The sequence below is a fragment of the Rhipicephalus microplus genome, chromosome 9 (assembly GCF_043290135.1).
Source record: "Rhipicephalus microplus isolate Deutch F79 chromosome 9, USDA_Rmic, whole genome shotgun sequence".
Lineage (NCBI taxonomy): Eukaryota > Metazoa > Arthropoda > Arachnida > Ixodida > Ixodidae > Rhipicephalus > Rhipicephalus microplus.
The window spans coordinates 81,631,340-81,657,076 of record NC_134708.1 but is presented as its reverse complement, the minus strand read 5'-3'; the positions used below and the strand labels follow the sequence as shown (position 1 = coordinate 81,657,076).

The 25,737-nt window shown below is 47.5% G+C and overlaps 1 protein-coding gene across 1 annotated transcript in view; it reads left to right on the top strand.

The window, feature by feature from the left end:
- LOC142771946 (uncharacterized) overlaps nt 1–23,781 on the top strand; it is a 35,065-nt gene extending 11,284 nt beyond the window's left edge. Inside the window, exons 2-8 of the mRNA XM_075873954.1 lie at nt 7,331–7,379; nt 7,453–8,448; nt 10,649–10,829; nt 11,775–11,837; nt 15,809–16,096; nt 20,430–20,629; nt 22,687–23,781. Coding sequence (XP_075730069.1) covers nt 7,372–7,379; nt 7,453–8,448; nt 10,649–10,829; nt 11,775–11,837; nt 15,809–16,096; nt 20,430–20,629; nt 22,687–23,326 — 2,376 coding nt within the window. The 5' untranslated portion in view covers nt 7,331–7,371 and the 3' untranslated portion in view covers nt 23,327–23,781. The remainder of the gene's footprint in view (nt 1–7,330; nt 7,380–7,452; nt 8,449–10,648; nt 10,830–11,774; nt 11,838–15,808; nt 16,097–20,429; nt 20,630–22,686) is intronic.
- Nucleotides 23,782–25,737: the final 1,956 nt, after the last annotated feature.

Sequence of the window (25,737 nt, the reverse complement as noted above, 5' to 3'; positions counted from 1 at the left end):
CACATGTGTAATTTAGGTATGTGCACCTGTGTAGCGGGGAACATGGTGGTAGCTGAAGAAGAGGACGTTTGGTTCGTGGCAAGAGCTCGCTGCTTCGCGTTCACTGCGGTATACCGTCGAGTCGACCGTTACGTCTGCTTCGAATAAACCCCTCGTAGGCGTAACAGAGTGGTGGAGGTGCTGGGTACGACACGTCGACGTACCATGGAGCCACAGCTGTTCGGAGTTCGCCGGAGCCGTCGTCTTGCCGGTCTGCCGCCGACAACAGTCGTCATGACCCAGAGCGAAGGTCAGGAATCAACCGCCTCGACTTCGCGTCAATCTACACTGACTACACCTCGGCATCACTACATGGAACCCCGCTCGTTCGCGGGAATGGCAGGAGAAGATGTGGACGCGTGGCTAACGCACTACAAAAGGGTGAGCCGGTACAATCACTGGAACTCTATCGATCAGCTGGAAAACGTCGCGCTGTTTCTCACGGACACTGCACTGATGTGGTATGAAAACCACGAAGAGTCCTTGACAACATGGGCTCTTTTTGCTCAAGAACTCAAGAAGTGTTTTGGTGACTCCGACTCAAAAAAGAAAAGCGCGGAGCGGACTCTTGATGGAAGAGCCCAGACTCCTGGAGAAACCTGCACTGCTTATATAGAGGACGTCCTTAAGCTTTGCAAGATTATAAACCCGCAGATGTCCGAAGAAGACAGGATCGGACACCTATTGAAAGGCATAGCGGAAGACGTTTACAATTTTCTGATAGGCAGGGATGACCTCACCTCTGCCTCCGACGTCCAACGCCAATGCCGCACGTTTGAAAAATTGAAGACTCGTCGCATCGCCCCGAAATTTGGTAGGCTGGCAAATGTGACAACGGTTGCCAGCGTCGACGTGAGCCCGCCCACCGACCTTGCGGCTACTATTCGGGCAATTGTGCGTGAAGAGCTGCAGCGACAAGGTGGTAGGGTCGACGAAACCATTCCTCATCCACCTACCAATCCACCCTACTACACGGCGGCACCATCAGCTACTTTGCCACCATCGGTATGTGTGGCAGACATCAGCGAAATTGGAAATCCGAGGCCACGTCGTGACTCATTCACGGCCGACCAGCGATATGGCCAACGCCTTCGGCACGGCCCCGCCACACAGAGGTGGGCAGCCCCCGCTCAGCAAGCTCGTCACCGACCCTTCACAGCTGAGCGGTCTCAGCATTGGCTCAGCGAGCGTCCTCTACCAGTCTGCTACAACTGTGGCTTCGAAGGACACATTGCCAGGTATTGCAACTACCGGCAGCCGCCAAGGTACGACCGATCACCGAGATTTAACCGTTCTGGCCTTACCCGAGCACCGACATTCCCGGGAAGCGCGTCTTACGAGATCCCAGGACCGCTACGAAACCAATCTCCAGCCTCTGACCGCAGTGTGACACCACCACCTGCCCCTCGTGCCAACCGATCACCGTCTCCTCGGCGCCGCCACTCCTCGCCTCTTACGGAAAACTAGCCGGCGCGGCCGTTGGAGGTGAGGTCGCCGGACATTCCTCGATTTCAACAGATATACCTCCGTTAGCTTCCATGCTTAGAAATAAGGTTCGAGTGCTTATCGATGGTGTACCGACGATGGCGTTGGTGGACACAGGTGCAAGCGTGTCAGTGATGAGTTTAGTTTCACCCGCCTTCTTGGACGAAAGGTTATGTTTCGTTGGGATCGTCCTGATACGTTTCGTGGAGTGAGCGGAGAGGTGTTACAACCTGTTGGTGTCTGCACTGTGACTGTTAGTTTGGCGTGCCAGAACTTTGTCGCGGAGTTTGCTGTTCTCCCTCATACTACGCACGACGTCATTCTGGGACTCGATTTCTTGAAGCTATGTGGTGCTACTGTTGATTGCCGCACAGGACAAATTACAGTAGATTCTGATATCCCAGTTTCGTTTATGGAAAACTCGCCCTCTCAAGAAAGTGCTCTTTGCGTGTCTGTGGACACAACTGTGCCGCCGTTGTCTGCAAAATGTGTCCCTGTTGCCTGTTCACCTGCAAGCGAGAAAACATTTGACGCAACTGTGGAGCCCGTGCATCTCAGTTGCATAAAGGTTTGCGCAAGGGCATACTGGTTTATGGGCGATTAACTGCTCTAATGAACCTACAGTGCTGCCGAAGGGTCTGAAACTTGCAGAGATTCGTGAACACCAAGTATTGTCGCTTGCCACCCTCGCAGAAAGCAATGATTCCCCGCATAAGACCCGTTGCGATAATCTGCACGCCAGGGACGCCATCATTATGGCTATGATTGATAAGTCACTCAGCACCAAGGAACGTAATGAACTGGCGAGTATTCTGCGCAAACATGCTGGTATTTTTGATTTCGCACAGCAAGATTCACCGTCATTCCCTGCTTCTCGTATAAAGCACCGAATCGACACGACATCTCACAGACCTCTCCGACAGAAACCATATCGTGTATCACCATCCGAACGCGCAGTGATCAATAAACAGGTTTGCGAGATGCTCAAGCAAAATGTAATTCAAGAATCATGTAGTCCGTGGGCCGCTCCAGTAATTCTAGTGAAGAAGAAAGATGGGACATGGCGATTTTGTGTTGACTACCGCCGTCTCAACGCCATCACTAAAAAAGACGTATACCCCCTCCCGCGGATTGATGATGCTATCGACTGTCTATCATCGGCCTCTTACTTTTCGTCTGTGGATCTGAGGTCAGGCTACTGGCAGATTCCAATGCACGAGGAAGACAAGGAGAAGACGGCATTTGTTACAACAGACGGACTATTTGAATTCAATGTGATGCCGTTCGGACTCTGCAACGCGCCCGCAACTTTTGAGCGATTTATGGACAACATTCTACGTGGATTGAAGTGGGAAGTGTGTATGTGTTACTTGGATGACGTTGTAATTTTTGGGCGCACCTTTTGTGAGCACAACACACGCCTTGGTCTCGTACTGGACTGTCTAAGCAAAGCACGCTTGGTGCTGAACTCAAAGAAATGTCGTTTTGGAGAGCGCCAAACACTCGTCCTTGGACACTTAGTAAACAAAGAAGGCATAAGACCGGATCCCGCCAAGACGGCCGCAGTGGAGGCATTTAAGCAGCCAAGCTCGGTGAAAGAACTGCGAAGCTTTTTGGGGCTTTGTTCATACTTTCGCCGATTCATTCCTGGCTTTGCCCATATCGCATACCCGCTCACGTGTCTGCTTCAGAAAGGTGCGCAGTTTGACTGGACCCCGGAATGCGAGTCTGCTTTTTCGGAGTTGAAGTTTCTTTTGACGTCCCATCCGATTCTTCGCCACTTCAATCCTCTCGCTCCCACTGATATTCACACAGACGCCAGTGGTATTGGTGTAGGTGCTGTCCTGGTTCAACGCTTGGATAATCAAGAACACGTCGTAGCGTATGCAAGTCGCTCGCTCAGCAAGTCCGAGCATAACTACACTGTCACAGAGCAAGAATGCCTTGCAGTAGTCTTTGCAGTGCAGCGCTTCCGGTCCTACCTGTATGGACGCCCCTTTACCGTCGTGACAGACCATCATTCTCTCTGCTGGTTGGTCAACCTGCGTGACCCATCTGGTCGGCTGGCGCGCTGGGCACTTCGTCTACAAGAATATGACTTCACGGTTTCCTATAAAAGCGGCCGACGTCACGCTGACGCAGATTGTCTTTCGCGACTGCCGCTTCCAACGATTGAATGTGACGCGGACACCTTCGAAACCTACATTGCATCACTCGACCACCCATTTCCCGATAACAAGACCTTTAAGGATGAGCAACAAAGGGACAGCACCGTACAACAGCTTCTTGCTACCAAACCAAAATCATCGCCTACGCGCTTCTGCATCCGAGACGGGCTAGTGTACAAAAAGAGCTACACCAACACCGGCTCACGATATCTTCTGGTTGTTCCGAAGAGTCTTCGCGTTTATGTTTTGCAGGCTATGCATGATGACCCAACATCCGGTCATCTAGGCACAGCGAAAACTCTGTGCCGTCTTCAAGAAAGATTCTACTGGCCCAAAATGCGCCAGACGACGGAACAATACGTGTCTAGCTGTAACGAGTGTCAACGTCATAAGCGCCCAACAAGTGCTCCTTTAGGGCGGTTACATCCGGTGCCGCCCCCTAGAGCTCCATTCGAACAAGTCGGGATTGACCTCCTTGGACCCTTTCCCCGGTCGTCTGATGGAAATCGCTGGATAGTCGTTTGCACCGACCATTTAACACGGTACTGCGAGACAGCTGCCATACCATCGGCAACTGCAGCCGATGTGTCTTCCTTCATGCTACGTTTTGTAATTCTTCGGCATGGACCTCCCAAAATCGTAATCAGTGACCGTGGCCGACAATTCACAGCAGACGTGATGGAAGAGATGCTTCGTGTCTGTGCTTCAAGGTTTCGGCACTCTACGCCATACCATTCCCAAACGAACGGTCTAACTGAACGAACGAACAGAACTCTCTCGAACATGCTGTCTATGTATGTTGCATCCGATCATAAGGACTGGGACAGTATTCTACCCTTTATCACATATGCATTCAACACCGCTCAGCATGAATATACCGGCTACAGTCCTTTCTTTCTTCTATATGCTCGACCACCTCGTCATACCCTGAATACCATCTTCCCGTGTTTGGACCACCGTGATTCCTGCATATCCGAGATCATCTGTCGGGCAGAAGAAGCTAGACGCCTTGCTTATTTGCGCACTCTTGCTTCGCAAGATCGCTCGAAGGCACATTTTGACCGCCGACGCCGACACGTGACGTACAATCGCGGCGACCTAGTCTTGCTGTGGACACCAACTAGAAAACGCGGTTTGAGCGAGAAACTGCTAGCGCACTATGCGGGACCTTATCTTGTTGCAGACCGTATCAGTGATTTAGTTTACCGCATAGCGCGTCTCCATTCAAACGGCCGACGGTCTGCAAAAACTGAACTTGTCCATGTTGCACGTTTGAAGCGCTTTATTCCTCGAGAGACTGTTTGACTCGCCCAGTGGGCTTCGTCTGCGCGGAGGGAAGTGTTACCACATGTATAATTTAGGTATGTGCACCTGTGTAGCGGGGAACATGGTGGTAGCTGAAGAAGAGGACGTTCGGTTCGTGGCAAGAGCTCGCTGCTTCGCGTTCACTGCGGTATACCGTCGAGTCGACCGTTACGTCTGCTTCGAATAAACCCCTCGTAGACGTAACAATATTATTGTTATCAGAACAACCATCTTTGAGCGAGTTTGTTTTTCCTCAATATGGGTATACAGGTAGCGAAGCACGCTCTACAAGAAAGCAATGCAGATTTAACGGGAGGTGTTCTGTCGTGGGATAGGAGGAAATAAAGAATGAACGAATGAATATCCAACGAGCGATACGTTGGTAATAACTTGTTCTTTCCTCATTTAGCAATGTCACACGATTGTGTTTTTTATCGTCAAAATTGAGAGGCCTCAGACATGTCATGTTTCCACTGAGATAAAGATCCACATTCATATACCGAACTTTAGGCTGCAGCAATAGCGGATGCCGGTGTGGGCACCACGTCATAACAGAGTATGGTCCTTATATATATATATATATATATATATATATATATATATATATATATATATATATATATATATATATATATATATAAGAGAAAGAAGTGTACACTTAAGGGCTCATTTTACGTGTTTCGCCACAATATTAATGAGATCTCACAAACAATAATTCCAAGGAAAGTATAAGGGAAGCTATCAGACCGAATGGTAATGTAAAATGTGAAGAAATAAAAGTGGGTGAAAAGATAACTTGCCGTGGGTAGGAACTGAACCTGCAACCTTTGAATAACGGGTTCGCTGCTCTACCACTAAGCTACCACGGCAGCTCTCCCAACAGCCACTTTATTGGGTATACATGTGAATTTAAACGTGGGAGTGTCAGTCAGCGCCACCAGTAGCCATAGAAACGAGTGTGGCACACACTTTATGAGCCTGTTTGGCATCACGTAGCACTTGAACTTATTAATAGAGAGTTTTAGTACTGCGGAATAGTGCTACGTACGCATCACGCAAGCGCCTTGCGTTACGTGGCGTCGTTTGCCACTAATCGGCTTTTAGTACGCCGTAGTACCCGGGTACGTAACGAGCGTGAAGCGGGTTGCGCCATCTGGTAGATCAAAATAGAAGCACGTGTTGTTGACAGCCAATGTGAGCCAATTCAAGTGTTATAGCCAGATTATGGCCATATTTTAAGCCACAGAGCCGGTCAGTGCTTGCCTTCGATGCCGCCATTTTGCAAAACGAAGTCTCACGCTGTCGCGAACTTGTTCGAGAGCGGCGCGATCACCTCATACGTACGCACACACGCATCTCATGCGAGCGTACGTAGTGGCTGCGTACGTAATGCGATACGTGCGCGTTGCGGTCTGCGCATGCGCACTACGCAGAACGTGGCGTCCTTACGTACGCAACGCCGCCACGTACGCAGCGTACGCAGTACTAAAACTCTCTAATATCTGGCAGCGGACCAATCGTCCCTCGTATACAACCTAAAGGCGCCAAGTCTGCCAGTACGATACCCTCGTTAATGAATAAGGAAAAGAAGGGTATATTTAAGGGCTCGTTTTTCCGTGTTTTGACACAATATTAATGAGATCTAATAGACAATAATGCCAAGGAAAATATAGGAGAATCTATCAGACTGAATGGAAAGGTAAAATGGGAAGAAAGAAAAGTGGGTGAAAAGATATCTCGCCGTGATCAGGAACTGAACCTCCGACTTTCGAATAACTTTCGAATAATATACATTATATATATATATATATATATATATATATATATATATATGTGTGTGTGTGTGTGTGTGTGTGTGTGTGTGTGTGTGTGTGTGTGTGTGTGTGTGTGTGTGTGTGTGTGTGTGTGTGTGTGTGTACGTTCAGGCTGTATTATGGCTTTCCGTGTCATTGAGTGATCACGCGACAGGAAGCATTCTCTCTGTAGCCAATTCTACAATATATGTGTAATATTTTATACTAGCTGTGTCAAATCAGTGGTAAATATTAAGAGCACTGAAGAGGTTTGTGGGGCTGGTGGCAGCACACCCTTGTTGTTGATTTATTTTACAATATTAATACGGGGTCCAACAGGTTGCAATAGCGACATATTCTCCTAACCTAGTCAGAGCGCCGTCAGTCACTTCCGCCTCTTTTTAGTTTCATCGGAATAGCTCGCAAAGAAAAAAAAGTTACGATGTTTACCAGATATTTTGTGTTTTCACAGATATATCACGCTGGACAAAACTTATCTTGAGACACAAGTGATGTTCCTGTTCTTTTTCATTGTAACAGACTTCTAACTATTCAGGACAAGCAGGGCTTCTTTCTCCAAAATGACCTGGTAAGTACTAGTCCTTGTGCATTCATAATTTCGGATATGTAATTTCAAAACTGATTTGGTTGTTTTCACGAAGGTGCACAAGAATCGGGGACAAGTCAGGGCCTGGTGCACCAATGACGAGAAGAACAGGATGGCCAGCGTGTTCGAGTCGCACTGCTTTGATGCTCCTACTAATATTCCGGGCTCAACCCGGTGCCTGTGACGAGTCACCACCTCCGTCAAATAGCAGCGTTCGGACGTTTCCCGCCACGGCACAGACAGTACCATCCGTAAACAGCAGCTGCGCCTTCGCTGTCTGCGCTTTGACCTTCGATAATGGGACGTCCTTTTCTTACGAAGAAACGACGCCGCAAGTCATCATCGTGGCCACGACGAACCGAGTCGAGAGGCCGAAAGCGGACATTTCTACTGTCACTACCATAGGAGTCAGTTCAACTCCTCTTTCCAATTCAGACAGCCCCTCGGAGAACTCCACCTCAGTTCAGTCCAGTGAGAATCCGAGTGAAGGAGTCCTCAGTTCTCCGCCTACGCTCGGTGAAGTTCCGCCCGAGGAGTCCACTGCAAGTTCGGGGGTTTCCGGGCAGCCAACGACGGAGACAACCGAATCCGGAACCGGAGACACGGGGGTGCCAGAGAGAGCGATGACGCTGTCGCCCACCGACGTCGCCAAGACTGGCAGGCCTCCCCGCCGCAAGTTCCGCAAGGGCCAGCGTCGCAACGGCGGCGAGCGCAAGAACGCCTCCGTCTCGTCCGCCTGGAGGGAGGAGACACGTTTCCTGTGGGAACCTCGTGATCCGGTTCCCGTTCCGGGCTACGCGTTCGGCTTGGCGTTCGGCGCCGTCGCCCTGGCTGGTCTCGTGGGCGTCGGCACCACGTGCGGCGGCAGCGCGAAGCCCATGCTGGGCACATCGTGGGCGACCGCCGTCACGGCCATCGTCGTAGCCTCGGCAGCGGCGCGAGCAGCGGCACTTCTGTTGCTGCCCGAGCCATTACTGAGGCGCCTGCTCCAGGCGGCCTCTCCAGCGGGACTGTTCATGGCGCTGGCCCTCTTCTGGCTGGCACTTTGCAGGTATGCCTCTCTGTCTTGTAGTAGCGCTTCTTTTACCCATAATTCAACAGTAGCTTAGTACGAATATTGCCCACTGAATTCAACTACCATATTGCCCGCATAGTTCTTGCGCATTATGTTGAGTAACATTGGTAAATATAGGATAGATAATTGCTAATTTTGGATATGCCTAACTGCACTGTTTATGATGTATGCTTACACATGTTGCAGTGGTCATGGTACTTGGTTGCCGACCCGAAGGTCATGGTATCTAATCGCTGTCGCGGCATCAATATGGTGGAAAAATACGAGTGGCCCATGTACTCAGATTGAGGTGCGCTTCAAAGAACCCCAGGTGGTCGAAATTTTCCGAGGCCCTTCAGTGCGGCGTTGTTCATAATCATATTGCTGTTTTGGGACGGTAAACCACAATAACTATAATTATGTAGACTTCTAAGGGCCAACTATTGAATAATGTGCTAGAGGTAAGAAATTGTGGTTACTGTTGGTAAAATACCAGCAAAAGTTGCTTACAGTTTTCAATCTGCACCTATATTATGAATATTACGCTCAATGAATCTCAGTCCAATGAATTATAGCGATATAAGTGTTTTTATTTGTTCTTTCACATGTAATCGCAGTGTGCTTAAGTGCTTTAGCACCTATTTAAAGTGTGTCGAGTGTTTTAGCACTACTTTTTTTTAAAAAAATCTCAATTTTCACAGCAAAAACTCACTGGGTGAGACAAAGAGATGTATTAATGACGGCAGAAAAAGTACACTGTAAAAAATATTCATGTTTTAACGTTGGAACTGACCGTGAAAACCACACACTGATATCTGTTTTTTTTTTAATGGCGAAGCGGACACATGACATTTTTATTATTTTTAATATTATTGAAAACCGTAAATGAACACTCCAAGTTTCCGTTTTTGTGCTCATGCCATAAAAGAGAGGAAAATAACGTCAAGCTGATCTATTTTGTCACGTGGTGCGCTAGCATTCGGTAAGCCGGAAGCAACGCCTTTGACACTTTTTGGACTCGTCGGCGGTGGTGGTAGGGTGTGGTGCAATATTTTGTGGCTTTTTTTTGCGCGTAGCGATTTGTTAACTTCTACATGTGATTGCGTTTGGGTGCAGTGTGATTAAAGATGCCGTCCGCGCGTTGTGTGTTAGCCAGGCATCGTCACGGAGAAAGCGGCTGTGTGGCGATACAGAAAATAAATTTACAGAGCCTCCGTGAAATGGAGCTTGCTGTTGTTTTTTTTTAATTACAGGAATCTTCCAGCACCGATTTACCAGCAAGGTCTTCTGTGAACTGAGACTTTTTTAGGGTGTAACGAAAACACCTGCGGTATACTGAAAAACTCTGATAAAAGACAATGTGCTGGCTGGCATTGAGTGTTGTCACTCTGGCCAACCAGCCCACGCTGGTGAAGGGATTTAACGGAAAGACGAACGTAGGGTTGGAAGATGCATATAATTCAACGAGGTGGATAATTGTCGGGATAGCTGTCGTAGAGTCTATTGTTCCTGTACAACCTGATTGATGATTGAGTGATATCTTTAGGGTTTAGCGACCCCAAACCATCATATGATTACGAGAGACGCCGTAGTGGATGGCGCCGGAAATTTTGATCACCTTGGATTTCTTTAACGTGCACCCAAATCTGAGTACACGGGCCTACAACATTTTCGCCTCCATCAAAAATGCAGCCGCAGCAGCCGGGATTCGATCCCGCGACCTGCGGGTCGGCAGCCGAGTACCTTAGCCACTAGACCACTGCGGCGGGGCGTTCCTGCACAACCTGCTCGGCGAATTTGCCTTGTTAGAGTAACATTCAACCTACGGCGACGTAGATACGAGACTTACAGTGCATTCACGAAAGTCGCAGTGTCGAATTCATTTCATGGCAGCCACATTTCAAAATGCTAAAGGCCTGTGCTTCTAGATTTAGGTGTAGTTTAAGAAATACCAAGTGATGAAAATTTTCGCAGCCTATCCTATTTCGTACCGCATAATTATATAGTGGTTTTCGTATGATAGACATCAAACAATCATAGTGTAGCGTGCATGATTTCATCACGTGTAGCAGGCGTGATTATGTCATTCGGGTGCTTTAGTGAAATAACAACGTCTGAAGTACGTAAAGTAGGAACCTTTTGCCTCAGCATCACCTCCTCCTCGTTTCGTACGCTAAGCGTTTTCCGGTGAACGCAGGCCCGCCTTCTCTCGTCTCGTGGTGGCCGGCGCCTGCTTCGTGGTGCTGCTCGTGCTGCCCCTGGTGGCCGAGTCGCAGGCCGGGACACTGCTGGACGCCCGGATGTTGCTGGTCGCTCGACTCGCGTCGCTGGCCGCCGCTTGCCTGGTCATCCTCGTGGCACTCGTCGCCTTCCCGTGGGTGAGTAACCACAGCCCCCGCCCCTCGCCGTTCTTCGAGTAGCAAAACAATTATATTCAAAACTCAATGAAGAGGGCAGCCTTATACCGAGAAGACTTGAGAGCAAGACTTACACGCATGGTATACAAATTCACAGACTCTACCCTGCATTTCACGAATATCTCTTCTCAGTCGGCAGCATACCTGATGCCTTGGCCCAAATGATACTCACGTGCCCATGCAGTATACAGACAGATACATCGTCTTCACCAAACGCCTGTAACGTCGGTTGTGAAAGCAAAGACTTTCTCGTAACGTGGGAGGCAAGCTCGCCTCACGTGACCAGGACCAACAACGATGTCTCGTCGCCAGGGCCACGGAGACAGCGATGGCCAGAGGGTTGCTGGCGTGGGGAGGCATCTCACTTGGTTAATGTTTTACAGTCATATAAAAACGTAGGAGCGTCCCTTCGCTTATATGACCGTAAACCGATAACCAGGTGAGAGGTCTCCCTACGTTTACATCACTGTAAAACTGTAACCTTGCAGAACAGCTAGCTCCTACGCGTAGGATGAGAAAAGGCATCGTTAACCTGAACCCCTGCTGCGCCTATATCTGACGGAAAATTTTGGCACTGATAGCCACAAGAATCAATATATAGCGCTGTTTGCGTCGTAATTTCCACCTCCTTATTCGCACAGGCGATGAAAAGTAAGCAAGAGAGGAAGTGGCGTCTGTTTCTACCTATCATTTATTCTCATTTGGCGTGAACTGCTTAGCTTCCTTTCCATCTGAATTTTTTTTATTTGTTTCCATGAGTAAATTACGAGTCCAGCTGTCGTACTTATTGTAAATATGCATTTCATTGTGACGAGTAAATTCGAACATGCAGCTAGGTCCTCATAAGCTATTCGAGTGACGTAGAAGTGCCACAGTGTGTTGATTTCTTTTATTTTCTGCTCGCAGCTTCGAAGAGTGGCGCTGAGATCGCAAGATGCCCTGCTGTGCTCGGCCTTGGCAAAAATGCAGGTGAGAAAATTTCTGGCTAGGCTGCTGGTGAAGACATTTGGTGCTGCCCTTAGCGTTTTGTTGTTTTCAGTCTCTGGTAAATTTATGAAGGCCTGAAACGTGCTCGTGAATGTAATAACAGTACCATAACAGAGAAGGTACTTTATTTACAGCCGCTGAGAATGCCTCTCGCGAAAACTCGTACTCTAATTGCACGAGCGTTTGCAATAATGAAGGGCGGCCCCAAACCGCGCGGAGTCATGCATTTCGCAAAACATACTTGTTGTGTAGCTTCTGTACCGTTGATCTGAATATGTGAAACGGAGTGTATAAAGAAAGAAAGAAAGAAAGAAAGAAAGAAAGAAAGAAAGAAAGAAAGAAAGAAAGAAAGAAAAAGAAAGAAAGAAAGAAAGAAAGAAAAAAGAAAGAACGAAGGAATGTAAGAAAGAAAAAAGAAAGAAAAAATAAAGAAGGAAGGTAAGAAAGAAAGAAAGAAAGAAAAAAGAAAGAAGGAAGGTAAGAAAGAAAGAAAGAAAGAAAGAAAGAAAAAGAAAGAAAGAAGGAAAGAAAGGAAGAAAGGTTGACCAGATGAAGTCGCCGGCTTGCTGTCATGTACTTCGAAAGGCTGAAGGGAGTGTAGAAGTATGAAAAAGAAGGAGCAGCGTCAGTGACGATATTACAATATCATTACTATAAACCTTTTCATGGTAGAAAATGAAATGCCTCTTTTGTGAGCTGTTGCACGAGAGTACATAGACTGGCATCAGAGCCTTAGAAGTGCCGGTCTGAGAATTTGCTAGCCTCCCTGTGCTTATTAATCCTCCTCCTCCTCAGAAGTTCATTTTTGGACGGATCACACCTACCTATCATCGCCCCAAGGGGAATCCAGCCAATGGTGCTAAATCCAGTGATCTCAGTCGCTGAAGGCAAAATCTCTACCTTGTGCGCACGAAGTGAGCCACAAATGCAAAAAATTGGCAGATCGCACGTACACTGAGAATCGATGATATGCGAAGCACGAATCAGAAAGGTTGATATGTCACTTTGAATCCCCACACTGTTACGAGGTGGAGGTAAATGACGCCTTGCATGACTTACGTGTCATGTTTAACAAGTTTGGATGTGTCGTTTACCTTCGTCCTCTATTCACGTCACGAGATACCTACTTTAAGACATGTGGAGCTAGCAAAACGACCGTGAGCACGCTATGAGCGTGGTTTGTTCTCATGTTCTTACATGGCACGCGTATCAGGATTATCATGTTTGCACCAGTCATACACTTTCGTCATTTATTGACGTCACGTAACACCAAATTTTGTATATGTGAAGCTAGCAAAACGGCCGTGAGCGCCTCATGAACGGCCCAATATACTCCAATGTAGCGTTGACGCGATCGGACGTTAGGCACAGCGACGCTACGTTAGAAAAACGCGAGTCAGACGTAAGGCGTGACCAGCGTCCCTCGGCGTGGCCTGACGGCAGTCATCGCGAAATGCAACATGCTGCATTTCGCGCCGATGCGTTACCCAGACAACACTGCGCCTGCCTCTTTTCGTGATGGAGGAAGGCCGGATGCGCTGAAACGCGCGTGCGTCAAAGCAACGCAACCCGGCGCGCACCTGCCAGTGAATGGCCGGACCAGCGCCTGGCATGTCAACGCTGGAGTGAGGCAACGAAATGAACGCCAGCGAGCACGTGCACCACGTCATCTCTAAATGTATCGGCGCCTTGAATGTACTCATGTTCTCACACGACACGCATCTCATGATAATCATGTTTGCACCAGTCACATACCTTCATCGTCCACAACGTCACATAATACAAAATTTGGCATATGTGAAGCTAGTGAAGTGGCCGCGAGAAAATCATGAGTGTGGCATGTAGTCATGTTGCTACATGACATGCATGTCGTGGTTATCATGTTTGGGTGTGTCATTTAGCTATGTCGTCCGTTCGCGTCGCTAATACCGAGTTTGGTACATGTGAATCAAGCGAAACACCCGCGAACGCATCATGAGCGTAGCATGCAGTCATGTTGTTACATGACATGCATCTCATGTTTATCATGTTTGCACCAGTATCATACCTTCGTCATCCATTCACGTCCCGTAATACCGAATTCGGTATAAGTGATGCTAGGGACATGGCCGACAGCATCATGAGCGTGGCACGTAGTGATGTTGTTACATGACACGCACCTCATGATTATCATGTTTGTACCAGTCACATACCTACGTCATCCATTCACGTACTACAATACCAAATTTGGTATATGTAACGCTAGCAAAACGGTCGCGAGAGTATCATGAGCTTGGCGTGTAGTTATGTTGTTACATCACACGCATGTCATGACTTTCATGTTCGGGTCTGCCGCTTGTGTTCTCCATGCAATCATGCCATACCATACCAGTTTTGCAACACGCCATGTGAACAAAACCACTGCAAGAGCTGCAGGACCAAGAAATATAAATCATGACAATTATCACATCCATGTCATGATTTTCATGTTATGACTAGTCAAATATGTTCTTCATACAGTCATGACATTCATACCAACTTTGGTATCGATACCATTGTCCAAACGGTCAGGAAAGCTAGATAGATAGATAGATAGATAGATAGATAGATAGATAGATAGATAGATAGATAGATAGATAGATAGATAGATAGATAGATAGATAGATAGATAGATAGATAGATAGATAGATAGATAGATAGATAGATAGATAGATAGATAGATAGATAGATAGATAGATAGATAGATAGATAGATAGATAGATAGATAGATAGATAGATAGATAGATAGATAGATAGATAGATAGATAGATAGATAGATAGATAGATAGATAGATAGATAGATAGATAGATAGATAGATAGATAGATAGATAGATAGATAGATAGATAGATAGATAGATAGATAGATAGATAGATAGATAGATAGATAGATAGATAGATAGATAGATAGATAGATAGATAGATAGATAGATAGATAGATAGATAGATAGATAGATAGATAGATAGATAGATAGATAGATAGATAGATAGATAGATAGATAGATACGCTCAAAGTCACTGAAGTTCGCTAAGAAATGCTTCGCATTTAAAAAGTAGTAAGTAGGTACGCCGTACCTATCATGTGTGCGCTTCATATAGGCTCATCCAATGGTGTCCCCCATCATGACCAGCCACTTTAAAGGCTGCCATAAAAAACATGCCGGGCCTTACGTGCGTTGCACCACCGGGGTGGTGTACAAAATCCCCTTATCTTCCGGCAAGTGCTATGTAGGTGCAAACTGGCTACTGTGTAAATCACAAAATGAGGTAACACGCTTTTAATCTTTCAGTGCATTGCGAAGCCCACGCATGCGCGCATGCGCTCCAAGGTATCACGATATCAAGATAACACGCAGGAGTGAGGAAGGAACGCCACGCAAGCTTCTAGCAGTGTTTTTTTTACAAAAAAAACGTAGTGGTTGTGTAGGTCGGACCTCTTTTGCCATGTTTGCTGTGGAACATCCCTTTCTTCGGTCATACAGTTGATGTGTTATTTCCTCTAAGGACCCCCTGTAACCTGCGGCATGTAACTTGCGCGCCTGCGCGTTTGGAGTGGTATATTGTGCATCTCGTCAATTTTTCAATAAAGTCATAAGCAGTGCCTGTGTTGTGTGTTTCCAGCTCTATTGTCCATCTTCGTGCCACACGATGATTGTTAGCCACAAGGGAACTATGGCGGTGGTCAGGGAACTTTCTGTGAAGAGGCTTATATCGCGTTCCTGGTAACACACACCTGTATTCTTTACGAGGCCAAAATTTATCGTTCAGTCCAGTTTGTTTCTTTGTTTTTTTCGAGAAACTGAAGCAACATCCTGAGAGCGGATCCCGTTGAGGAGTGGTTAGGCCAATGCGCTAAAATTATTTTCTCTGTGAGAATGCAGTTGTCGAGCAGGCCACATTTACTTACATGCCCATGAACTTCGTACCTCGGACACAGGACGATTCGGCGGAGGTGCCAAGGCGGCTGCCGCGTCCTATGGCCCGGACCACCCTCCGTGCGGCCCTGGTGGCCACCCTCTTAGGGCTCGTGCTCGCCCTTCTGTTGGGTCACGCGGCCCTGCACGCTGGTCAGGCTGCCCACCCCCGCTGGCTGTGGTGGACCTGCCGGGGACTCACTCTGCTCACCGAGCTGTGCGCCGACGCCTGCCTGGCATTCGCGGCGTCAAGGCCTGCGGCCCGGTGCCACGTGCCAGTGCCGACCACGGCCACGCTGCTTACTCCGCCTGTGAGTCGACCACGATAGCCTCTACAACTGGCTATTAGAGTATTTTAGGTAGTTACGGGAGTGTGGTATGATATTATCATGGTGCTGCTACTTTCTCACTCTTTGGGCTGTAGATGTGCCCAGTTCTAGTGAGGGTGTGTCTCCCGAGCGACAGATTCCTCGATAACGAGGTGTAGGCTGATAGGTAACAGTGAGGCGTGACAACAACGCTTTAATTTTTTGCAAAAAGAATCTGTAGTGTAGGCGTACATTCACCGGCATTCAGAGCGGCAAACGCGCAACGAGCGAGAAAGAAGAAGCGGTATACGGTAATTGGTTTGGTTTGGAAAAACTTTATTGACAAGTCCGAAGGCGTGCGCCCTAGCACACGGCGGGCCGCTCCCACGATGGGACAGTAAGGCCGAGCCCTAGCGCCGCATCGTGGGCCCTCTGGACAGCCCAAAGTTGCGATGTTATGTCTGGACTCCGGAGAGCGGAGTCCCACTTTCTGGACGATGCTGTATCGGTGCCACGTACCGAAGGGCACTCCCAGAGCATGTGGTGTAAGGTGGCTAAACCGCCACATTTTGTACACGAGTTGGTTAAATAAACATCAGGATAAAGCTTGTGAAGAAAGGCAGGGTATACGGTAATACCGTGCCGCATTTCCGTACGTTGTAAAGTAACTTGCCAAAAGACTCATCATCTCGCAATCACCATGAAAACTGGGGCGACAACCAAACAAACTCACGTTTTGGCCCCCACATGGGAGCTTTGTTCACAAGTAAAATGAAAATAAGTGTCCTAGAAGTTTGCCTAAGGTACGCCTGAATATATCACCCAGGCAGCGCGCATATCCTGACAATGTATTGCCATCGCTCGTGTTGAGAGTGCATGGGGTGGTCTGTATCACAAGAGACTCAAAAAAACTCGTCATTACAGTGCTTTTTCACTTAACAACACGTGCCTGCAGTCTACCGAGTGTCTTCTTGAAGCATCATCACCAGCCTGACTACGTCCACTGCAGGACAAAGGCCTCTCCCATGTTCCGCCAGTTAACCCGGTCCTGTGCTTGCTGCTGCCAATTTATACCCGCAAACTTCTTAATCTCATCTGCCCACCTAACCTTCTGTCTCCCCCTAACCCGCTTCCCTTCTCTGGGAATCCAGTCAGTTACCCTTAATGACCAGCGGTTATCCTGTTTACGCGCTACATGCCCTGCCCATGTCCATTTCTTCTTCTTGATTTCAGCTATGATATCCTTAACCCCCGTTTGTTCCCTAATCCACTCTGCTCTCTTCTTGTCTCTTAAGGTTACACCTACCATTTTTCTTTCCATTGCTCGCTGCGTCGTCCTCAATTTAAGCTGAACCCTCTTTGTAAGTCTCCAGGTTTCTGCTCCGTAGCTAAGTACCGGCAAGATACAGCTGTTATATACCTTCCTCTTGAGGGATAGTGGCAAACTACCTGTCATAATTTGAGAGTGCTTGCCAAATGTGCTCCACCCCATTCTTATTCTTCTAGTTACTTCAGTCTCGTGGTTCGGCTCTGCGGTTATTACCTGCCCTAAGTAGACATAGTCTTTTACAACTTCAAGTGCACTATTACCTATCTCGAAGCGCTGCTCCTTGCCGAGGTTGTTGTACATTACTTTCGTTTTCTGCAGATTAATTTTAAGACCCACCTTTCTGCTCTCCTTGTCTAGCTCCGTAATCATGAGTTGCAATTCGTCCCCCGAGTTACTCAGCAATGCAATGTCATCGGCGAAGCGCAGGTTACTAAGGTATTCTCCATTGACTCTTATCCCTAACTGTTCCCATTCTAGGCTTCTGAAAACCTCCTGTAAGCACGCGGTAAATAGCATTGGGGAAATTGTGTCCCCCTGCCTTACACCCTTCTTGATTGGTATTCTGTTGCTTTCTTTATGAAGCACTATGGTAGCAGTTGATCCCCTGTAGATTTCTTCCAGAATGTTTATATATACTTCATCTACGCCCTGATTCCGCAGTGTTTGCATGACGGCTGATATTTCTACTGAATCAAACGCTTTCTCGTAATCTATGAAGGCTATGTATAGGGGTTGGTTATACTCTGAGCATTTCTCTATTACCTGATTGATAGTATGAATGTGGTCAATTGTTGAGTAGCCTGTTCGAAATCCTGCTTGTTCCTTTGGTTGATTGAATTCTAATGTTTTCTTTACTCTGTTAGCAATTACCTTTGTAAATAGCTTGTATACTACAGAGAGCAAGCTGATCGGCCTGTAATTCTTCAAGTCCTTGTCATCTCCTTTCTTATGTATTAAGATGATGTTAGCGTTCTTCCAAGACTCTGGTACTCTTCCCGTCAGGAGACACCTCGTAAACAGGGTGGCTAGTTTTTCTAACACAATCTGTCCTCCATCTTTCAGCAGATCTGATGTTACCTGATCTTCACCAGCAGCTTTGCCCCTTTGCATGCTCTCCAAAGCTTTCCTGACTTCTTCTATCATTACTGGTGGGGTGTAATCTGGGTTACTGCTAGTTCTTATAGTATTAAGGCCGTGGTTGTCACGGCTACTGTACAGATCTCTGTAAAACTCCTCTGCTATTTTAACTATCCTATCCATATTGGTAGTTATTTTGCCTTCTTTGTCCCTTAGTGCATACATCCGACTTTTGCCTATCCCAAGTTTCCTCTTCAATGCTTTGACACTTCCTCCGTTTTTCAGAGCGTGTTCAATTCTCTCCATGTTATACCTTCTTACATCGCATACCTTACGTCTATTAATCAACTTCGAAAGCTCTGCCAGTTCTATTTTGTCTGTTGTACTTGACACTTTCATGATTTGACGCTTCTTAATTAGGTTCTTCGTTTCCTGGGAAAGCTTGCCAGTGTCCTGTCTAACTATCCTGCCTCCAACTTCCACTGCACACTCCGTAATGATACTCGTTAGATTATCATTCATTGTATCTACGCTAAGGTTCGTTTCCTCACTAAGAGCCGAGTACCTGTTCTGCAGCGACACTCTGAATTCCTGTACTTTCCCTCTCAGTGCTAGCTGATTGATTGGCTTCTTGCGTATCAGTTTCTGTCGTTCCTTCTTCAAGTCTAGGCGAATTCGAGACCGTACTATTCTATGGTCACTGCATCGTACCTTGCCAATCACTTCCACATCCTGCACGATTCCAGGTTGTGCACTCATTATAAAGTCTATTTCGTTCTTATTTTCGCCATTAGGGCTCCTCCATGTCCACTTGCGGTTTTCTCGTTTTCGGTAGAAGGTATTCAAAATCCGTAAATTATTGCGTTCTGCGAATTCTACTAGTAGCTCTCCTCTGGCGTTTCTAGTACCGATGCCATAATCTCCTACTGCCTGGTCTCCAGCCTGCCTTTTCCCTACCTTTGCATTAAAGTCGCCCATCACTATAGTATACTGTGTTTTTACCTTACTCATTGCCGATTCCACGTCTTCATAGAAGCTTTCAACTGAAGCGTCATCATGGCTGGATGTAGGCGCGTAAGCCTGTACTACCTTCATCTTGTATCTTTTATTCAGTTTAATTACGATACCTACCACCCTTTCATTAATGCTATAGTATTCCTCTATGTTGCCAGCTATGTTTCTGTGAATTAGGAACCCCACTCCCAGTTCTCTTCTGTCTGCCAAGCCCCTGTAGCAAAGGACGTGCCCATTCTGTAGCACCGTATAGGCCTCATCTGTCCTCCTAACCTCACTGAGCCCTATTATATCCCATTTGACACCCTCTAGCTCCTCGAATAGTACAGCTAGACTTCCCTTACTAGATAAGGTTCTAGCATTAAACGTTGCCAAGTTCAGGTTCCAATGGCGGCCTGTCCGGATCCAGAGATTCTTAGCACCCTCTGCTGCGTTGCAGATCTGACCGCCGCCATGGTCAGTTGCTTCGCAGCTGCTGGGGACTGAGGGCCGTGAGTTATTTGACGTAAGCATGTGGGAGGTAGTGGCCAGATACTGCACCAGGGTGGCCAATCCTTCTCTGGTGAGGGAGTGCGTTCTCGGCGGTGTTTGCCGGTGAGGCCGCACCCCAGGCCTCTTAATGCAGTTCCATCAACACGCGGATTTTTTTTTTTAATCCGGTTGGGAACTGCGCGGTACCGGGATTTGAACCACGGACCTCTTGCATGCGAGGCGGATGCTCTCACCACTACGCCATCGCCGCTTCTTGAAGCGTTCTCAGCCAAACAAGTGCTGGACTTCACATTTCTTTTCTTTGCGTGATAATTACCCTGCTTGATGTGTCTTTCAAAGTTTCCAGTTAACAATCCATGCAAAGCATGCTTCAGAGCCCGGCTATCCTAGTTTCAAACCAGAGGGTGTGCGGCGTGTTTACAGGGCTTCGCGTCCGACTCGTTCGGAAGGCCCAGCAGCCACCGCTGCGGCGCCATTGGAAGCCGGGGCGACCCGAGCGAGGCCGCCGCCCTGTGCGACTCCCAATCACCGGCCAAGACGGGCCTGCTGGGACACGCAACGTTGCAGAGGACGGCCCTCCTGTTCCACGACCAGTGTGTGTCCAGCAGCGTCTCTACGTCCAGGTAAATCCGCGCCTTCATCAACAAAGAAACATTAGCGCAGCTTGCCCTAGGTTGCGCAAGATTGGATCACAGCTGAGCTGGCGAACACCTATAGCTGGTCTTGTCTTGGCTGGGTTTTCACCCTCTCACCTCTCTGTTTTCCCCGCATTACTATACTATATATTATAAGATGCATGGCTATGCTTGCTCCTTATGCTCGACCCTTGTCCATCCGTCCCGCCGTACTAGCCATGCTCCCTCTGGAGCAAATGACAAAGTTAGAATGAAACGATGCGCACATCTCTCTTTTTGCATAAGAGGGTACGCTAGACAAGCGACGCTGCGATAGCAAAACGGGAGCTAACGCGCGAGACTCAACTGACTCGACCGACGTCTATTAGCGCGCCAATAGTTGGCACCATTACATGGCATAGGGAGCTTGAGACTTCCGGTCAAATCCGACTGTTTTCGTGGAATATGGAATATTTTCGCTATAATATTAATTGTTGGGGTTTAACGTCATGATACCTTCGCTGCAGATGTACGGAGGGTTCACGGTTTAAATCTCAGATTTAACGTCCGGAGCAAGCTTCTTCAACAGCATCTATTTCGTGAATATGGGGCCCTTTTCATCTTTTTTTAATAAGTGTCTTTCCATCTCTTTCTTTCTGTGTCTAATTGCTCGTCTTTTTTTTCTATCTATTTTCTGTCTTTCTTTTTGTCGTTTTTTTCCCTTGTCCTATATGTTTCTTTCTCTCTTGGTAGTTGTCTTGTCACCTCCTATCTTTTCACTTTTCCTTCTCTATCTTTGTTTCTTTCCATTTCTCTCTTTGTTCATGAAAACTTCGCTTTATTGCTCCCATAGAGCTTACACGCCACCGATATTTGTGAAATACTGCTATATTTACCTCACTGGTTCACAAAAAATATAACGAGTGAACACACAGGCAGCAAAGACTAATTAGGCGACACACGTTACGCCTTCTTTTGCAAACCGTCTGAGCAGAGTGCTTGGCCAGTGATGGAGCGTGAGCTAGTCCATGACGCTGATCATCCTCTGTCTACACGACAAAGTTGAACAATATCAGCTCTACTACAAAGAAAGAAGGGCTTTGAAGAAATGCTGAAATGCTTATGACGATTGTGCAGACATTAGCATTACCCGAAACTAGCTCCCCCAGTAGCAGCGGATTTTCATGCAACATACTGAGGAGTTTATACAATCTGGAGGCTCCAGGGATAGCACCAGAATATTTCCCAGGATGGGGAGGGAACGCTGAAGCTCTACCTGTGGTCGTACTCACCTTTCGAGCGATTTGACAAGGAGCAGACTATAGACGGGCAATTTCTGCTTCTATGACCAATGGCCTCGTGGCGCTTGAGAAGCCGTAGTTCTCCAGCGTACCAGGAAATGTACAACAACAACCATATGTGTACATGCATATAGCTCCCCCCCCCCAGCAATAAATGTCTACACCACAGGCTACTGGGCATTCGCCATTTCGTCTTTATAGAAAACATCAAGCAACCTCACGATCATATTTGTGAAGTGGAGCGCTTGTTTGTTTCTAAAATGACAATTTAAAGAATTTCGATTACTTGGTGCTACGAGAAAGATCGAAGAAATATATATAGCTGTATTTTCTCATTTTTTCATCAAAATACGCATATATGCTTATTAGGAAAATTCAGCAAATGCATTTACAAGACAGTCCATACACTCTTTTTTCTCCCTAAAATAGGCGAAAGATTTTTTCCCGCATCTGAACGGAAGTAGGTAGGAAAACTATGATTACGGGACTTCGATGGAAGAGAACGATGGCCTGCTGCTTTTTCGTGGAGTTGTAAGATCACCAGACGCGGTGGAAATGGTCATATCGGTGCCAGACTCTGGGAGTTTCAGGTCAACCTTCCGAACTTTCTTTCATTTTTATTAAAAGCACAGGGCATAAACCCTTCTAGCATAAACGTATGCTCAGTACTGCAATGCAGCTACAGGTAATAATAATTATGTTCGCGCTATTTTTACGACTTTATACTTAAACTGCCAACTCGAGACACGTGTTACGACATTGCAGGTTCTGCTCGGCTGCCGGCGGAAGCCGTGACGGCACCAGCAGCGACGACGACAACGACGACGCCTCGCACCGGGCACTGGCCGGTTCCACGGCGCCGGGCACCGTGGACGGCTCGCCCTGGTCTCAGGCTCACAGCAGCGCCTCCTTCCGGCGACTAGGCAGCAGCACGTGCAGCTCGGAGAGCGCCGCGCACAGCTTCGACCTGGCCTGGGGAGGTGGCCTGCGACCCCCTCAGAGTCTCAGGCTTGACCTCAGCACGGGCCACCACCACCGGCGAGGCGTCGGGACCGGTGACGCCAGTGAGGACGTCACGCCGGACTCGGCCGTCTACGTCGACCTGTCGCCAGAGCTTCGCCGCAGCGAGGGCCATTCCCTGGACAAGCTGCAGAGCAAGGGCTGTCCCTGCTGCGCCGCGCGTCGGCCCTGGCGGAGGACGGCGCTCCAGCGGTACACCCTGAGCGCCTCCCGGTTCTCGCTGAGCGGCTACGAGCCGCTACGAAGAGACGACGACTGTCGCTGCTGCACGACCGATCATGTAACGGTCGACCCCTTGCGACAGATCAAGACGTGCGCCGGGACCAAAGAAGAGTGGCACAGGAACCTCCAGTCGCTCCCTCCGCCGGCATCTTCGGCCTTTTGAGAAGGCCTGCGGAATCATCGGTGAAGCTACAGCTTCCTTAAAGCTAAGGCTTACGAAAGTCAACCTGGCACTCTGAGAACGGCTCTTCTTTGCCCCATTCGTCGCCGTGATGCCGCGAAAGCATGAACGAATGAAGCGCGATCAACTTCGCTTCTTCTGGACCCTAGCGGTAACATCGAGGCAAGACGATCCCATGCGTCGACGAGGGACATCGAGCCTTTTCAGGCACCTCGGCCCCAAGTGCACGCCTTCAGCTCAACGAGCAAGGAGTATTGATGTGCCACGCTTAATGTGCTACTTCCTTAACTCCGTTTGTGTCACGCCAGCGAAAGAAATCAAGTCGCCTAACGGACTACGATGGAGTCGCGTGCCGCAAGATATTATATGAGCCTTAAAGTGATTCTTCGCGACTGTGTTCGCCAAAACACTGCTTCCGACGAGTGCGTGCCCGCTTGCACGGACGTTTCGAGGCTAACGCGTGTCATCTTGAAGATAGGCAGCTGGCGAGACATCAATGTGTTACAAACAGTGTTACAAACAAACAGACCGACCTTCCATGACCGATGTGATCGCGGTGTATGTAGTCGTCCTCTACGCGGTATGTGTTGTACTGAAGCGAGACGAAACTCTCCCGCGTTTACGCGCACAGTGCATGCCGCGCTCCTTTCTCATTCCAATTGCCAAAAATGACATATCGAAGCACGCACGGTTCGCCTGGGGCGTCGCACTTGTACAGCGCGTACACCTACTCACAGTTATACGGAGCGAGAAATACTCACCCCGCACAATCGGTATCATTGCATGAATGTTGTTTCATGTGTCTTCAATCTTGATGTTCATCACTCTACTTAGGGCAGGATAAAAAAGTATGAATGTATACAGGCGTACCCATGCCCCTTGCTCATTTTGTTCCACCTGCGCTCTCAGAAAAAAAAAAGGGGGGGGGGGAGTACATGTTGCTCTTTCTCTGGTGTTTTCCTGACTTGTCATTTTATCCCAATCTGCACTCTAAGGAAAAAAGCGAGTACCTGTTTCTCTCTCTTCTCTCTCTCTCTCTCTCTCTCTCTGGTGTTTTCCTGCTTCGCTAGCAACGTCTGTAACTCTCTTTAAAGATGCACGTTAACCCTCTTGAAGCGCCTTACATCCCTGGACATGTCGAAGGGAGTAAAGTAATCCCAAAAACTGAATTAACATGTATCTTTAACGGCGTATAGCAGCGCACACCGTGTGAAACGACGAACACGTAGACAACAAGACAACACAAGTGATTGCGAGCGCTTTTGTGTTCGCGGTCGTCACTTCACCGGGTGTGCATTCCAATGTTCCATAACATCAACCAACTATGTGCCATAACAACACCCTGTAATTATTGTTTTAGGGTGCGCTGACGTTTAGCAGTACATCTTCTAGGCTCTCGAGGGCTTGACTGTTCATTTGACGCAAAACAAAAAAACAAAAAATGGTACTTTAGTTTAAAGAGGAAAACGTTTTTTTTTTGCGCAACAGTAAAGTAAAACTCCACAATGCCGAGAATGCCATTCGTACCGTAAGACGACGCTCGGTAGGCTAGAAACTCGCAAAAAGAAAATGCCGATGGAGACGCCCCCGCGAAAATCCCGCACCAAACATGGTGACGTCATAAATTTTGACGGCGTCTACTAGATTCTAGGTAGTTCGTAATCGGTTATAACGAAGAACATCGGAATCTGTGGGGCTCCTAGACCTAGCATGCGAAGTTTCAGAAAATTTCGTCGAGCCAATCTTGCAAAAACAGGAAAAACACACTTTCAGATCCGTGACATAACACACGGATGTTTCGGTGCAAAGATTAAAAATAAAACTTTCAACCTTCATTTTCTTCTCTCGTAACGACCTTATGATCGCGAAATTCGACGTTACAGTTCTCAGAGTACAGTTGATTAATCTAAACCAAGCCATTGTTTCACTTTAGTGTATCTCCAAGGGGGGTTATACATGTGACAAAGCGAGGAATCACCAAGAAGTGTAGAAATTCTCTTTTTTTTCTTATATAGAAATTCTCTTTTTTATTGTTATAGCGTACATGATGTGTGCTCGAAGTCCAAAAATTATGACAACGTGTTTATATTTGTAATCGGTTGTAAGGACGGAGGATTAAGGTTTTCTTTCTATGGTTCTGTTTCTTCAAAGCTCTATGAGAATATCATGCTCATTTCTCCCGTGTGCAGACCAGTGAAAATTATAGTCAAAGCCCGTGTTTAAAGCAATCTGTCCTTTTTCGTTTTTTTTTTCTCCCCATGAACTTTATTATTCATCCGTTTGATTCAGGCGTATTAGAGGTTAAAGGTCATGTATGAAGAAGACCTGCAGTGGCCACGGAATTCAAAAAAAGCTAATGTGACTGTAATTCAGGGCTTACGAGGCCTGGTATA